The following is an 18,068-nucleotide window of genomic DNA, read 5'->3' on the forward strand; positions in this document are numbered from 1 at the left end:
AATACGGATACAGTGGAGTGAATCACAGAGTATTGTTCACCACTCCAGCTATCCTTTTCATATAATGACCAAACAGCAGGCAGCGCGGACATAATTCTTCTATAGGCCTACAGTAGTCTAGGTTTGTGAGGCAGTGCCCACTAGATTGTTCAGTTTATTTTATGGTTTATTATGATTTACTTTGTTTATGTGAAAACCACAGATCTACTGTAGTGGGAGCCATGCCATTGAACAGAATTGTATGCTGTTCATTCTAGCTAGAACTATTAGATAATGTTTGGACTCCTGGTAGGGGGTGGTGCATCGGTAGGGCCATCCTGAATGTGAATTGATTGAGTACAGGGAGCAGGTGGGGCGTAAAGAGTTAATTCTGCATGTTTATGTAAATAAGTAATATAATCCGCTAACCTATCTGAACCATCAATTTCTGAACAGGTCAGTTTGATGAGGAACACCAGGACCTGCTCGAAGCAGAGGACGCCTATACGGAGGGTCCTCTTCATTCAACCCCCCAGAAACAGAAATCTGTAAAACTGGCTGCCACATTGACCAAGCCACTGGTACGCTGAAGTATATTCAAGGTTGATAGAGGGCATAGTCATTGAATTGTGGCCTGTATTTACTTGATCTTTCTTGTGTGTAGGAGAGGGCGTCTTCATCCACCACCATGGCCACCCATAGTTCAAGAAGCCTTCACTATGAGGTGAGTGGCCTATTTTAGCTGCATCTGAACTGGACAGACTAATGTGACGGGTCAACTTGGCATATTTACACACTATTATGGCCTTTAGCGGTACAGTCGCCAGTGATTATCCTGACTTTTGTATTTTTGAAACAAACAAAAACAAGTCCAGATCATAATCAATATGTTCTCTTCCTAGCCACGATATTAATGCATATTTTTTATTCTCATTCCTGTACACCAGGATCCACACCTCACTGGAGCTACTGCGATGGACAAGTGCCACCTGCCATTGTTGTTGGACGCAAGCATGACCTCTGAGACCGGTACCATTCATGCATATAACAAATAATAAATAAGTTAACTTATTATTATGAGCAGATGCTATACACAGAAACTCTTTACTCTTCCACATCATGGTAAACCACACTGTGTATTGTGTTACAGATTATTCATGGTAGACCATTGTACAAAAAAGAGGGTGGGGGCTGGGGGTTAGTGGCCAAAGGCCTCAGTGAACATATGTGATTTTAGTACCTTTTCCATCAAAACCAATCTGGGCCAGACTGTTTCAGAACATGTGGACAGAAATACAGAAAGCCCTGTGACCTATCGTGCCATGCATGTGCCTCTACTCTTATGTTGTCAGGAGCTGCTCAGGTGATGGATGTCCGTCTTGCCCCACATCGCTGGGTTCCACCGCTGGGAGGACGTTGGCATCGAATACAAGTGCTTCCACCAAGAGCTGTCTGCAAAGACGACTTGACCCCTCCGACAGACCATCGCATATGCTCGTACCTCAACTGCCTGTCAATATTGCAATAGTACAGAAGCCTAGCAAAGAGGAGGCTGAGAAGTCACAGATCTCAAGGTTTTGTGGTCCACCAAAAAAATAATAACTCTGTTGCAGCAGTCATAAAAACAGGGTTAGATGTGGTGTGGGGGACACATCAGTTGTGTTACTTTGAATCACACATTGTTTTGCAACCAATTGTATTATTATTGCACTTGTTTTTTTATTTTTGTAAATAAATATCACTTGTGCCATTGACATGGTAGTTTGTTTTCTGGTGCATCACGATTTCTGAAAGTTGTAAGTATTGCGGAGTGTAGAAAATGCATGTACATTCTTTTAGTCTATTGTCGTATTGTGGGCAATCTGTTTTACATACTGCCACAATTGTATTTATTGATCAATGTAAAACTTCAATTAGATTTAAACCAATCTTACAGCCCTCACGTTTTCCTGGAGACATGCCATTACACCAGGGGACATGGAGTCCTGTAAAATTAGCTTTGCAGGTCACTGACAAGAATTTGTCGGTCCAAATGGTAAGAAACAGACTCCACAAATTTGTAGGTTATGAAGGCCCAATGTTCAAATGCACATCAGCGGCTTGTCAAGCTAATTTCGCAGTGCTCCGTTTGTGCCTCCTGGTATAAAGGAAATGCCGACCTTGCATGTAAGTAGTAGACCCTCATGTGACTCTTGCACACCTTGGGTCTTTCTCAAAACCTAGGACAGTGTCCTCTAAGTGTATCAGCCTAATTAGTCACACCCAGTGATTGGATATTATGTAGAGTTCACCAAAAAGTATCATATCACTAGGCGTGACTAATTAGGTACACTGATACACTTTGAAGGACTCTGTCCTAGGTTTTGAGAAAGACCCCTTGTGTACAGGGATGTCTCCTGGGATCACCGTGCTCTGGAAACCGTGCTGAGTGAGAGTGTAAAGAGCATACATGTTGCATGAAAACAGAATCCACTCAATAGGGTAAAGAATAACAGTATAACTTTATTTACAGATGTCTATTGACAGATAACTCTGTTATATACAGTTGCACCACTTCTGCAAGTGTGCTAGGCGGCGGCGCTGGTGGTTGATTATCAACCTATATGTCCTACATAGCCTCTTGTACTTCTTGGAAGCCCACATAATCATCAGAAGACGGATACAGCCCTCTGATAGACCTGACCACACATGATGGTAATGGTCTCCGCTGTTCTCTGCCCAAGGTTTCGCCCTGCAGGCCCAACTCCAACACGATGCGGTAGCAAACCAACCTCTTCTGACTGAGAAAACAGAGATGTGTTATATAATCAGTTAAAAAAACACATAGGAATATGATAGCATTATTATGGGTTTTCAGAGATTATCATGCAGAACAAGAATCCTATAGTAACCTTATTTGAGGATATTTTACTATAGCCCTAAAACAAAGAATATCACAGAATTATCTTTCATATTTGGTAGTTTTGGTAATGTTTTATCTTTACAAAATAGGCTTCTAATCAAATTCCAATATGAATGAATTCTAATAGTGCCATATCATCACAGAAATCACGGAGTAGGCCTATACAATAGTCTTGGTGCTTTTTCGGAAGGGACATTATTGGGCCAGTCAACCATTCAAATTTCAGTTTGGCTGGTAGAATAGTAAAGACCAATTTATTAGGGTAGCCACTTCACCCGCCATCTGAGTGAATGTTTACTCGCCCTTTTGGCAGGCGATAGAAGTTATAGACCCCAGATTATAAGAATGGTTTCAAAGCACTTACTCTGAGGACAGCTGGCCATCAGGTCCACTCGGTGTCGGTCGTTTCTTCCAGTTTACTTTCCCTTCGAAAGAAAAACTCCACGACAGCTGGGTGAACCACCACTGCTACAAACGCCTGTTCCTGACTGACAGCTTCTCTCTCCCGGGCTCTTTGGACCAACTGCTCCGGTGAAAACACTGGCTCAAATAAATACGGCTCTGGCTCGTTTGTGAGCCAGTCTTCAGCGTCTATACTCAATGTCCATTGTTGCTCCACGTTCTCCACTTGTTGCCGCAACCTCGCAAACAACATTTTCTTGGCATGATTGTTTGTTCACCACCAACACTAAAATGTCACTGTCCCTGGATGCTCATTGCTATCAGCTGGCTAGGGTGTACGGCCAGGTTGGTTGTATTGACGGAAGTGAGTGGCTCACGAGGAGGCTTTGGGGAGGGGAGGGGGGAGGGGGAAAGGGAACTAGGAGTGAAGATATTAATGCGTCGAAGTCGAAGTGCTCCAAATGTATTACTACGCCTTTCATTACAGTGCCATTTCTTTATCTAGTAGGAAATCGCCAGGTTTCATTTTGTGCAACAACTTTGTGATCGGTTTACTAGTCATGCAGGGGAGATTTAATAGGGAACACATGGAAGGATTTGGTCACTTCTAACTTAAGGCACCTTTTGCGTCCATCCACAAAGCTGAGCCAAGCTAATGCTAACGAGTTTGCGCAGCGCGCGCTGTTGACTGGGGGCGCGTCCGAAGACTAGGCAGGTCCAGAGGAACTCATCTCAGGTCAGAGAAGAACATACTTTATTATTGAAACACGGTGGACTGTTCCTTTAAGTCTCACGCCTACATTTTGAACTATTCATTTTTTTAATTATTATTCTTACATATATTGGCCATCCAGCTAAAAAAAAAAAAAGAGGATTTCACAAAATTAGAATAATAAAATCATCATTTTCTGCAGAGTAACTTGGTTAGGAATCTGTTAATCACTCCCATGATGCATTTAACATTGAAGTCAGTGGCAGGGGGCATTGCATGGGAGTTATGGAGGCTGCCTAGATATCCTTGATGCTTTGCTGCCAGCTCTTTTTGTTTGTTTCATCTGGTGACCCACACTTCCCTCTTCAATATTCCCCATAGATTACCATATCGTGTTTTGGTGCTTTGGCGGTATGGACATTCTAACTCACCAGATATAAAACCCCATTGGAAATGAATGGGATGTTATTTCTGGTGAGTTAGAATGTCCATGATACCACCAAAGCACCAAAACGTGGTATGGAAATGGGTCACCAGATCAACCAACAAAAACAGCTGACAGCAAAGCATCAAGGATATCTGGGCTTCCATAACTCCCCTGCAATGCCCCTGCCACTGACTTCAATGTTCTATTAATTTTGCCAGGAATGCATCTCCTCCTTGGGGCGGTGGTAGAGGAGCCGCTTGGCAACCCAGAGGTTGCAGGTTCAAGCCCCACTCGGCCTGACTCCATCGTTGTGTCCTTGAGCAAGATACTTAACCCCCTGTTGCTCCTGGTGGCAGGGTGGTACCCTGCGTGGCAGCCACGGCCACCGGTGTGTGAATGTGAGTGTGAATGGGTGAATGTGAGGCATACAATGTAAAGCGCTTTGAGTGCTGGAAGGAGTGGAAAGGTGCTATATAAATGCAGTCCATTTACATTTAACATCTTATATATGGTCTCTGCTACAGCCATGTAACGCTAGGGACACATAAGCAGGTGAAACAAGCGAGGCAAAGAGAGGCGAAATTCAGTGTTCCATCCATTCAGACAGCTCAACCATCATCAGGTCGTCGTGGCGAATCAAATGGAATGAAACAGTCAAGTTCTAGTTTGATTGGCCGCCACCAGGCGAAATTTGCATAATATTAAACTTGGTTGAATAATCTCGCTTTGCTTGCCTTCGCCTGCCTCATAGGAATGAATGGCGAAATTCGCTTCGCTTGGCCAAATTTGCGTTTCCCTACCGTAAGGAGATTTCATGTGTCCCCTTTCCCCCTGCTCAAGCACCTGCCCCCCAAAATGTCTGTGCAGTGCAGGTCACAGCTCCCAAAACGTCACTACACCATGAGACAGACATCTGTTAAACTGAATGGAGACTTTCATTTGCTTAACTTCTTATTTGGCTACAATGCCTATGCATTTCGACCCTATGGCCTTCTTCTTCATGGCGTATCAAGGGCCATAGAGCGCCATTAAGGGCATTGTAGCCAAATAAAACGTTTAAAAAAATTGATCTTGAGTGCCTTTCTCTACCCAAGAGTCCTTAGCTACTGTACACTGATGAGCACTAAGTAAAAAAAGGTGAAGACCCAGAAGCACTCTGATTTCCTGTTTCTGTTTGAATGAAGACTTTATTTAACACACTCCTTCACCTAAAGTTCAAATAATGCACTGTATTCAAATCAAATTAAACTTTTTTAACTTATTGAACCATATTCAAACACTACCCGTAATTGCAGTATAAAAAAATCACAAATAACAAACACACAAGCAACAAAAAAAATGTTGTCTTTTTTTTTTTTTACCAGAATTCTTCTCTTGAAACTCTTAAAATATCTGATTAAAAACAGAACCTTATTTAAAAACAAAAATATCTTGCTCTAATTATCCGTGTGGGGTGTATTCGAATACGGAAAGACACATTTGCACATCAAAAAGGGTTTCAACTACTGAAAAGTCATCTGCAAGGACTTTTAAGTGGCCAACCACCTGATGATAGACAATGAGTGTGTTTATATGCAGTTCAGTATCCTGAATATGAGGCATATATCCCGGTTATGATCGTATTATTTGTTGTGTTATTATTATGTTTATATGAGCACAGACCGTTATATCCAAGCCTACATTCTTGGCTGTATTAGAATTCTCTTCAAATGCGTGTAGCCTGGATACCAGCAACAGCGTTCTATGGGAAGCCCCTGTATTCGGGATAAGGTGTTTACATGCTTCAGTATCCTGGCTTCTGTCGGAATACTTCACTTAGCATATCCAGATTTCTCAAAGTCCCGAATAAGGGCTTATTCGGGATGCTGAAGTCGGGAAAAGGTGTTTATATGTTCAAACGCAAATTCGGGATACTTAATATCCCGATCATATTCAGAATGCTGAACTGCATGTAAACGCACTCAATGTTAAAGGGGTATGCCACTATTTTGGGGCTTAATACAGTTAAAATCGTTGGCTGGGGTTTATAAAGGTGGTAAAGTGTCTTATTTTTCATGTTAAGCGTTGTCTTGCTTTAAGACAAGCTAAAAGAGGGAATATGTCGCTAAGCTAGTGAAAGTCAATGGATCCGTGTAGCATACTACAATGCTACACGGATCCATTGACTTTCACTAGCTTAGCGACATACTCCTTCTTTTAACTTGCCTTAAAGCAAGACAACGGCTTACATGAAAAATAAGACACTTTACCACCTTTATAAACCCTGGCCAACGATTTTAACTGTATTAAGCCCCAAAATAGTGGCATACTCCTTTAGTATCCTGATCATATTCAGAATGCTGAACTGCATGTAAACGCACTCAATGTTAAAGAAATGAATTTGGAGGTCAGAGTTCCTACATGCTGCTATTATGTTGAACGGCCCACCAGTCTTCCACTTTTGCCAATTTCATCTTTGTGGCTGTGATTCTTACTTTCAATGGGTCTTCAACCTCTGTGTGTGTGTGTGTGTGTGTGTGTGTGTGTGTGTGTGTGTGTGTGTGTGTGTGTGTGTGTACGCACGCGCGTATGCATCTGCATGTGCATGCGTTTGTGACTAGAACCTAAATATCAATGTGGGTGTACGACACGTACACTTTGAGTGACTGAAAGTGGCGTGGACCCTACACAGGTGAACTGATTCACACATATTGTACATTTTTATTCTGAAACTGCCAACTAAAGATAATTTAGATCTGAACTTCCTATCTATTGTCTGACCACAATATCAGTTGAAAAAAAAAACAACATCAAACAAAATTGGTCAACAAAGGAAATATTTCTCATCATCCAAAGTATCATTGTGCCATGTCGGCCAGCCCTAACGTGTGGTGATGAGATGTGACGTCATATGCGTATAACAACACACATGCGTGTGATTCACAAGAGCTTCACTGATGATCTGTGTCCTACGGTAAACCCCGGGTAGAGTTTGTCAGAGAATGTGGTCTGGACGTCATGCAGGAGTGTCATCATGGTGTCAGAGATGCTGTAGAAGGCCAGAGTGCCTGCCCTGTGGTCCACATACACTCCTACTCTGGAGCAGGTCACTAGCGGGTATATAGTTGTTACATTATCGTGGGTGAAGGATACCCCTCTGGTGTGTACTTCGAGCTTCCAGGACTCATCAGTGCGTCCAAAGCTGCAGTGATGTAGGACTCCTTTCCTGCTGATGGTTTTATATGCCACGGCTATACTAGCCGACGAGCGGCCACTCCACTCCACTTCCCAGTAGCAGCGTCCAGACACCCCCTCTCTACACAGCACCTGCCACAAGGCATCATCAAATCTCTCTGGATGGTCTGGATATGACTGGGGGGCCTCATCTCTCCTCTCCACCCTCCTGTTCCCCTCAGACAGATGGACACTTCTGCTGGCAGTGTTTGGATCCAGTGTGAAGTGACCGTAATCTAATGGAGAAGAATAGACACGGAAAGAGATACTCTTAATCTGTGAAAGGATCAGGTTTGTAGCCTCTTACTGCAGCAGGGGTCACTTGCTGAAAATGCTTAACTACATCATAACAACATTGCTGTGACATTACAGAGAGCCATAGTGCTGCGCTAAGGGGTTAAGTTTTTAGATGTGGGGCCTTTACTACAAAGCTGGTTCAGGATAAGTTAAGGATAAGTAAAGAGGTAAATCATCTAATACAAGAGCTTTTCCTAAGAAAATGAGGGCTCCAGGCTTTTCTATTAATTAGATGATTTACCTCTTAACTTAACCTTAACTTATCCTGAACCAGCTTTGTAGTATAGGCCCGTGGTGTGCATGTGCATGTGTTCCCGTGTGTGTGTTAATGTGTGTGTGTGTGTGTGTGTGTGTGTGTGTGTGCAATAACATCTCTAGAGGTTAAGACTAGGGATGGGTACACTAGTGTATCACAAAAGTGGGCACACCATTCACAGTTTTAAATACATGTTTTCTTCGAACAGCATCAAAGAAATTAAACTTTTGAGACAAAGGAAAGTAGTCAGTGTACAGCTTGTACAACAGTGTTCATTTGATATGATTATTTTATGTGTAAATATGTGTGTTATGTCTTGTGGGCAATGTCTTTATTTATGTGTGTAATGTATGCTACTTGACACCTTAATTTCCCCCTGGGATCAATAAACGATACTCTACTCTACTCTCTATTTATTGTTGGGTCAAAATAGCTCTGGCTCTGCCGTGGCCAACCGGTAGGGCACTAGCCTGCCATGCGGCTGACCCAGGTTTGATTCCCGGCTCGGGTCCTTTGCCTACCCCTCCCCGTCTCTCTCCAAATTCGCTTCCTGTCCACCTCTCACACTGTCCTGTCGAAAAAGACCCAAAAAAATCTAAAAAAACAAAAAAAAGCTCTATATGCCTTAAAAGTTTTAAAATGAAACGGTCATGTGACTCCTTGAACCCAAATTATGCAGAGAAGCCAAAGCGTGGTTAACGTCCGACGCTCTCACAAGTGAGGCGGTCTGTAGGCTACCTGTCCTACGCATTTCTCGTAGGAAAAGTTTGGTTTACGATAGCCAGGCTGCGCCCCCATAGTCACGCAACACCTTCAGCGTGGCTTCTAGTCAGGCCAGGAGCAATGCAAATATCGTTTCTGAGCCTCACACCTTGTCGGGAAGTAAACAACCAGTAGCAAACCAAGGAAGGCGGGTCAACCATGCCATTTGGGAAATGTTAATTGTTATGCTCATGGTCAGACCAAGTTTCGAAGACATTTTAAAGGCGATGATAATCAGGCTAGTTCATGATTGCTGACGTTTATAGGTGTTACGAATATGTCATTTGGCATAGACCTGTACGTAGCCCATAGCCAATCGTGTCAGTTGTATCTATTCAAATAAACTGCAGTGATCGCCTTCCCACCCCTTCCCGTTCTCTGGTTGGAGCCCAAGATCTGGAACCCTCGCAGAGGGATAGAATCCATGCTGTCCTTCAGATCGCTACTGTCTTTCAGACCCCCAGCAGACTGCCTACACTGTATGTCTGATGGGTGTGTACCCATCTTTTATTTTATTTAATTTTTTTATTTCCTATTTTTCTTTTCCTAACTTTTCTTGCTATGTGATTTTACTGTTGTATACCTTGATATGGACCATGAATTTGTGTTTTGTGTTGTAAATAAAGAGTTGAATTGTGCAAAACAACATGGGTTTTCCCAGGCTACAGAGCGTCTGTGAAGTGTCACAGATACGTCGCAGAGATTTTGACCCTCGTCGCAGAGACTTTGCATGCACCTCCAAAAAGTGTGACCGTCTCTGTGAAAACAGGTCTCTCAGACATTTAAGAACTCTGAAATGTTTATGAGGAAGCGTACAGGTGAGGAGTCCTGTAGCAGTCTGAAGTTTGGATGAATTGCAGGCCCAGCCAGGAGATTTAAGGCAGACTCAGTCTGGAAAATAATAGTGGCCACACAAAAAAGGGCACTTTTGTTGCTAAGAGTTTAGATATTAATGGATAAATGTATACTGTCATAGCAGAGTTTAGATATTAATGGATAAATGTACACTGTCATAGCAGCTGTACACTGAATACTTTTGTCATACATTGTAGGTCTGGACACCATTTTACACTTGTTGAATTGGAATGGGAGTATCATACAAGGATAGGTGTGTGTGTGTGTGTGTGTGTGTGTGTGTGTGTATGTGTGTGTGTGTGTGTGTTTCTTACACTGCAAGAAGTCCTCTCTGGTCACAGGTTCAGCAACTCCCTTTACTGCAGACACTGAGACGGAAAGAATAGCATTAGCCACGATAATTGCATACCGATGGCTTTCATCTAATATTACAGTAATCCCCGTTTCATGAGTTTGTCCTTGTGCTTGGTGTACAATAGGCACGTGTGGCATGTTAGCAGGCCTCGGTCCTGGGATGCTTTAAGCCAGGGGTGTCAAACTCAAATTCACAGTTGGCCAAAATCTAAATCTGGGACGAAGTTGCGGGCCGAACTCAATATTCAAAAAGTACTGAAATTGTGCATGCACGCACATGTTTACAACTCAAATGCTTACATCTTAAAGGTACACTGTGCAGGAAATGGTTTAAAAAAAGGTACTGCAACTATGCTGCTCATTGAAATTGGGTTGCTTATTGCCAAATTTGATCATTTCATGAGGTAATAAACTAATATTTTCTAGTATGGCCCAAGTACAGTCATTTTTGCAGCTAAAAATGGCCATTTCTGGAAATTCAAAATGGCGGACCATGGAGAAGATCCCCCTTTTCATGTATGAAAAGTGCAATTTTTCCAGTCATAAAAAGGCGCAACTGTACACACTGCATCCAGGCGCAACTGTAGTACACATTTGAAATAATCTCACGTGCCAAATAAAATGACTCCTGAGTTTGACATCTCTGCTTTAAGTGAGAATGCAAGCATGAAATTTATCCTTCGTCTCACCATAAAAACATAAATGTACATTCACTCCATTAAAAAACTCACACTTTAAAAACATAAATACACATAACACATTGCACATATCCCCTCCCAGTAGCCACCCTTCCCAGCATACACATCATATACAGTACAGGTCAGGCACCAGATCCAGTCCCTTGTTTTTGTTACACCAGCCTAGCTTTTCCATTGCTTGTTAGCCATGGAGATTGTGTTGGTATGAATGAATGCTTGTGGATTTTTTTCCTTGTAATGTGTAAATTCAGGGTGAAGGGGGAGGGTGTTGTCATCTAAAATGTTTGTGGTTTTCCTATCAACTGCAGTCCAATACAGCTTGTCCAGTTGTTTTTGGGGTCGCCCTATGATTTTTCCAGCATTTTTCACCACTCTGGACAGCCTGTTCTTATTAGATAGGGTGAGGTGGCCATACCAAACAGAGATGATATAGGGGATGACACTCTCTATTAAGCTCCTAGTACAGTGTGTGTACAGAGGAATTGTAGCGCTGGGTGCTCGGATGAAATGGAGGAGGAGACTAGGGGGAGGTGAAGGGACAATTCAGAAAGCCTTTGTACATGACAGGTGAAAGAGGGAAGAACTGAAGGTATTTAAATCTGTGCGAAGGGGGGAGCAATTCTCATCTAACTGCTGATGGAACTGCCAAGAACTTCAGTGACATCACACATGACATGTCTGAATTAGTGACAAGTCCAACCTGCTGCAGATATTTTGGCTGCTTCCTGTTTGAAGATTGAATCCAATTTCTCCTGCAGCTGCGCCTTCAGTGCAGAGACGGATGTTTTCACCGGCTCAAAGGAGAGGTTGGAGTTGACGTTCAGGCTGGTTGGAATGTTACTTTCAGGAATCCAAGCGATAGAACCTACATTCTGCTCAGAAACAAACAAAACACACACACACACACATAGACACCAATGTCAGTGACAGAACCGACATTCCACACAGACACAAAACACACACACACACACACACACACACACACACACACACACACACACACACACACACACACACACATCTACGATTTCATGAAAAAGTAGGTTATAACTGTAGAACCATGGAGAAAACATATAAGCATAAAAATGTGAAAATCACTGTGATTACACGTGCATGTGAAGAATGTGGCTGTAGAACGCTAACGCCATTCAGGAAATATTAACCCCAATTATCCCTTGGGGATTAACCCTTTCATTATTAGTCACCTTGAGGAAATGGATGTGGTCCTGTGTGTGTGAAAGCTGCTCCATCTCAGCAACTCTCTTCTTCAGCTCAGAGATCTCCTGCTCCACTTGTTGCAGAAGTCCTTCAGCCCGACTCACCTCAGCCTTCTCCTTAGCTCTGATCATCTCTGTCACCTCAGAGCACCTTCTCTCAACAGAGCGAATGATGTCATCAAACATCTTGTCACTGTGTTCCACTGCAGACTGTGCTGAGCTCTACCAGGAGACACACAAAGAGGAGTCAGAAAACACAGAGACATCAATAATATTAAATAATGAAATCAAAGTGGTATTCTGGGAAGTGGTCTATTCTGTTTATTTTAGATTCATGCATACGTGTACAATTAGGCCAAACATTTTTTGGACAGCAGCACAATTTTCATTCTTTTGGCTCTATACCCCACCACAATGGATTTGAAGTAAAACAACAAAATGTGCATTAACCCGTTAATACACAGCGTTATAAATTTGCTGTTACCAGAATGGCAATGCCCAAAGTTGGGCGGTAGGCATAAGTAAGTAAGTAAGATGGCAATGCCCAAGTCATAGTCTATTAAGTTATGTGTTATGTCATAATATTGTAGTACTATGGTAGTGAACTTTCCAATGACTATTACAGCGTACCACTGGAGGTTCAGCGTGCATTGAGGGGCTACTTGTAGACTGTCAGCGTTAATATGAGGCTGTTAATATCCAAATCGCATTATCAGGATAGAAATCGCAAATGTTTTTATAAGTACTGCCCACCTTTAGAGGGATTAAACATGGATAAGTAATTGGACAGTAGGCTCAGTGTTTCCCATACATTAAGGAAACTATGGCGCACCGCCATAGTTGAATTTTAGCCGCCATAGTTTCGAAAATGTAATATATATATATATATATATATATATATATATATATATATATATATTATTATTATTTATTTATTTATTTTTTAACGATTTCCGTTTTCTATTAAACAATTTGAAAAACGATTTCCTTCGCATTTTCCTCCTGGAGTAAATACATCCTATAGAGAAAACCATGAGTGCTTGAAAGACAGAGGGATCAAAAGCCTAGTCAAGTTGTTGTGGTTAACTCGGGTTTGGGAGCAATAAAAAACCTTGAGAGAAGGGACAGTTGGGATGAGTTTACTGACACTCCCCAGGCTTTGTTTTACAGTTGTATGATAATGAGTTAGGCAACTGGGCCTTCATTGACACAGCAGAGGAGACATCGGACTGCATAAAGAAATTAATGTGTAACGAATGTGTATAGACATAAATGTGTAATATGTTGTTCAGCCCTTTTACCCTTTTATGGGAGGAATTTTGAAAAACTGGCCCTGTGACCAGCACCCCTCATGTAGAATGTGTACGCCTAACAATTTCACAGTGCTCCTAAATTCTTATCTGTGCTCCTATTTCTTTTTTTTTTACGCCGTGTGAACCCCCCCCCCAAAACAAAAAACAGTTTCCAAAAATTCTGTGGGAAACACTGAGGCTGCTCAGCTATAATCCCCCAGTCAGGTGTGTGTAATTGTATTATTAAAGGTGCACTGTGTAGAATGTGGCCAGAATGGGTACTGCAACTATGGTATGCTGCTCATTGAAACGGTGCTGATCTTTTTATGAATAGTTCTCAGTAATAAACTAGTATTTACTAGTATGAGCAAAGTACAATAAGTTTTGCAGCTAAAAATGTCTATTTCTGAAAATTTAAAATGGCGGTCCATGGAAAATATCCCTCTTTTCATGTATGAAAAATGCCATTTTCCCAGTCACAATGAATACTTATAAGACCCTAATATTCAGTGGCGGCTGGTAGTCTGTCAAACAGGGGAGGCTGTTCAATTACAATATGTCCAGAACGCAAAAATAAAAGGGGGGGGGGGGGATTTTGACACACATCTTTGGTCCTGAGCCACATATGGCCTCACACACTAAAGGACTCTTGTTGAAACAAATTTGTTAATCATTAATCATTATCCCCCTTGTAGCCTATTCATAGGGAAATGTTTTTATTATTATTATTATTATTATTATTATCATTAGGCCTACCTCCGCCACATAATGATGTGATTTAGTTTGCCTTCGTTGTCTTTGTTCATCACTGGGTGCACGGCTTAATTTACCACTAGAGGTCGCAAAATCTTTAATTATTTACCAGACATTGCCAACACAGTAGGAAACAAGGACTCGCCACTCACGGGACTTGGCAGTTAACCAGTTGATAAGACACCACGAAAGCTCAAAAGAAACGGTTGTTCTTCCCTACCTTTTTCACCAAGTCAATATTAGGCAGTGCTCTGCTCTGCTCCTTGATATTCATTTTCTCCTCATAAGGACGACTGGAATTCGCCAGAATTTAATCCACAATGCTTGGCATTTTGCATAGCTCTAGCTTTCTTGCAAGCTAGCCCTAACGAAAAGTAGGCAACTTCAACTTTTGAATTGGGAGATTAAAAAGGATAAGGGCATGCCACTATTAAGACTTTATTCGCAACACCAGTGTCACTAGGTTTACAAGAATATGTACACAAAACTGGAGTACAGCGCAATTAATAGCTTCCCCACTGGTTACCACGACGAAACTTCTCAGTCAAATTAATAACATATCCGCATTTCGAAATGAAATCAACTACTGTAGCCTACTGACACGGGGTTCACCCAATCACAAGTCGGAGCTCCAGTCTCCGGTCCCTCCCCCCTCCTCTCTCTTCTCCATTCACTCCCAGTGAGGCTCAGTCTCAAAATCAAAAAAATTTCACGGCAATAGCCAATGACCGTTTAGCATTTTGCCATTGAAAAATCGTACAATCCCACATGCCATTGAAGTCCATTGAGACTCGACTCGCTTGCGTTGTCATGAGCGGAAAAAAAACTCGTGCGAGCCTCGGGATCTTATAACAGATTGGTTTCATCTCTAAGTTGAGCACATGCATTTTCTATGGAGCTGGGTCTGAAATAGCAATGTTATTAAGTTGTGTAAAGCATTAGTTTACATACTATTCTCCGTGATTTTGGACAGGAGGCGGCGCCTCCCTTGTACTCAAAGAGGAATCGCCTCTGCTAATATTAAATCTGAAAGTCTGTGGATATAGTATGTCTTGTTAGTTTAATTTCCAATCCATGGAGATGGTGTATAGGACAAAAAAAGATGAAAATTGTGCTTATGTTACAGTTAGACTATTATTCATGATTAGTCGATTAAAGTCACTCTTAAAACACACACACACACACACACACACACACACGCACGCAGGGTCACTGGCAGCTTTAGAAGGGCCCAGGACAAAGTCATCTGAAAGGGCCCCCCACCCAATACATACAATGTAATGAGGAACCAATTCTGGGCCCCTTCCTAGACCCGGGACAACTGACCCCTTTGTCCCCCCTTGTCTGCTTCCCTGCACACACACACACACACACACACACACACACACACACACACACACACACACCTTCAGTCTCTCAACTCACCTTCAGAGTATCAACTGCTCTCCTCAGCTCCTGAACCTCCTTCTCTCTCTTCTGGATTGTCTGATGGCATCTCGTCTGGATATGCCCCAACCTTGCCTGTTTGAATTCACAACCTTTAGTTCATGGCGAAATAAAGAATCATACATCAGCCTCTTGTGAAACCATAGACATCATTAAAATACGACATTTATATCCAACCAAAATACATGCTTTATTTAGTATGCACTGGGATGAGTCAATCATTCAATAAAGTTCTTAACACCATACAATAGGCCGCAAATCATTTGGGAGGCAAATAAGATCACTTGGCATCATTAAAAACGCCTTGTAGGGATACAACTTCTATATGACCTTATACGTATGTATAGGCCTATTATATAACATACCATCTTTGAAGAACTGGGCATTGTCCATAGCTGCCCCTATATTTCACCCAAGCCCTGCTGTTAGCCTAGCCTACATACATATCCATGTAATAGCCTTTTACAGGATCTTCCAAAAATGTATGGAATTGCATAAACAGCCACACTTGCAAGGAGTTACAATCAAATACGAAGTGCATCATGTTTCTAACAAAAAGTTGATAATTCAAAACAAAAAATGTGCAGTGTGTTGAAGGTCTTACCTTTTCATTACTCCACGCTGTTATAGCTGCGATGGTGTCATGGCGTTTGTGTTGGTCTATTGTGCACAAATAACAGATGCAACTCAGATCAGTGCGACAAAAGATTTCAAGAACCCTGTCATGACGAGGGCAAATCCTTTCCTGTAGCTGACCAGTGGCGTCGATTACTGTGTGACCTCTGCGCGGGTGAAGCTCATTGTGAACTTTAAAATGAGTTTCACAATATGACAGCACGCAATCCAGACAGGACTTCAGCGCCTTGAGTTTTTTCACAGAGCAAATATCACACACCACAACCACATCATCTCCATGGTCGGTAGCATCAGACTGGATCGTAGGTCTCTTCTTTCTCATTTCTTCCCCAAGTTCAGCGAAAACTGGTCTCGACGTGAAAGTTTGCTCACACTGAGGACGGTAGACTCCATTCTGATCTCCCCCATTACAAAGGTTGGTAATGCAACCCGAAGAGTAATTGTGATCCAAACATAGATCACATGAAAACATCTCGTTTGCTTGTCATTTAGTGATGACGATTCAATTCATACCACCACACCACACACCTCGCCAACGGCCCACTCAGACGTCAATCATCTGAGCGATGCGACCTGAGTTTGACCAACATCGAGTAATAATACTACTGCCCCCTGCTGCCATTTGATGTAATGACGCAAGTGCGGGCGTTCTTACACCGGTAGCACTTTGTTAACCTGGCTCTCACACAGACCCTTCGTGCTTCGTGCATCTAAACAACCATCGTGAGAGCCAGGTTACCACTTTGTGCCCTAAGAACTGAAATTTTATTTTAACTCCCTTGAAGAACTGAACAGCCGAAAAGCTGAAAGAACTATTGCCTTAATGGCTATTTATGGCTTTTTCTCCTCTATTGATTAATCTGTGCACTATACCCCACCTTTCCAATGTTTGTATATGATATTTTCTTACAATAAACAAAAGTGTTCTTGGTCTAAAAAAGCAAAACAAAAAAACACTTTGTGCCCTTTTAAACATCATTTAGACGCAAAGCAATAATGCAATGCATATTTTTTTCTGTTTATTGTTGTTTGGGGTAATGCCCCCTTTTTATTTCAATTTTATGGCAAAATGCAAGACAGAATAATTCTGACACTCCCGAGGAGGATGTGCAGCAAAAACACAAATGTTATTTCCTTGTATGTGTGCAACTAGTCCCTAAAAAAACAACTTATTTACAACTCACGCTCCCCAATTTCAAATAAGGGCCTGTGCATGGCAAACATACAGTAACAGGGCATTTCTCAAAACTAGTGTGCGCACTTCCAAGTGTATCAGCCTAATTAGTCACGCCCAGTGATTGGATACTCTTTGGTGAACTCTGCGGCGTATCCAATCACTGGGCGTGACTAATAAAGAGTATCCAATCGCTGGCCGTAAGAGTTTTGAGAAATGCCCAGTCTCTTCTTTGAGCTTGCTTGTTGGTTCTTTAGGTGTTTTTATCAAGATGTGGGATTACCTGAGCTTCATACCTGTTCACACCTGTGTCCCGTTTCTTCTCTTCCTGGGTCTGCTGCTAGTGTAAGTGATATTGCTGTAGCCCAGGGGTGGGCAATTATTTTGGGCAAAGGGCCACATTATTGACCAAAAGGCCAGGTATTGCAGGCAACTCACCCGTGTCATTAATAAGAAATAATGTGTACTGTTATCATGTTTTGGTTAAGTAAAGATATGCCAGAGTTTCTGTAGAGAATTTCTGGCAGGGGTGGAGCAGTGAATGTGTTTACTGGTGGTAAAGCCAGGAGCAGCCAGTAGTCACACACACACACGACAAACACACACACGCATGCACACGCAAATACACGCACACACACACGTACAGCACGCACACGCACACCTTCCTCAAATTCTCACTGAGGCACAGGACTT

General features: G+C 42.2%; 1 protein-coding gene across 1 annotated transcript; it reads right to left on the reverse strand.

Annotated features, from left to right (window-relative positions):
- Positions 1-7,202: 7,202 nt before the first annotated feature.
- On the reverse strand, positions 7,203-16,712 carry LOC134448238 (tripartite motif-containing protein 16-like). The gene is made up of 6 exons (XM_063197964.1): positions 16,170-16,712; positions 15,545-15,640; positions 12,063-12,296; positions 11,558-11,729; positions 10,120-10,173; positions 7,203-7,871 (listed from the first exon to the last, which is right to left on the reverse strand). Exons 1-6 carry the CDS (start codon positions 16,671-16,673, stop codon positions 7,342-7,344), a joined length of 1,590 nt encoding a protein of 529 aa, XP_063054034.1. The 5' UTR covers positions 16,674-16,712; the 3' UTR covers positions 7,203-7,341.
- Positions 16,713-18,068: the final 1,356 nt, after the last annotated feature.

The sequence above is a fragment of the Engraulis encrasicolus genome, chromosome 1 (genome assembly GCF_034702125.1).
Source record: "Engraulis encrasicolus isolate BLACKSEA-1 chromosome 1, IST_EnEncr_1.0, whole genome shotgun sequence".
NCBI lineage: Eukaryota > Metazoa > Chordata > Actinopteri > Clupeiformes > Engraulidae > Engraulis > Engraulis encrasicolus.

Coding starts and splice junctions, on each gene's coding strand:
- LOC134448238 (XM_063197964.1), bottom strand. CDS start 16,673: ATGTTTTCATGTGATCTATGTTTGGATCACAATTACTCTTCGGGTTGC. Junction 15,641..16,169: donor CAGCGTGGAGTAATGAAAAG/GTAAGACCTTCA, acceptor GAATTCAAACAG/GCAAGGTTGGGGCATATCCA. Junction 12,297..15,544: donor GAGCAGTTGATACTCTGAAG/GTGAGTTGAGAG, acceptor GTCTCCTGGTAG/AGCTCAGCACAGTCTGCAGT.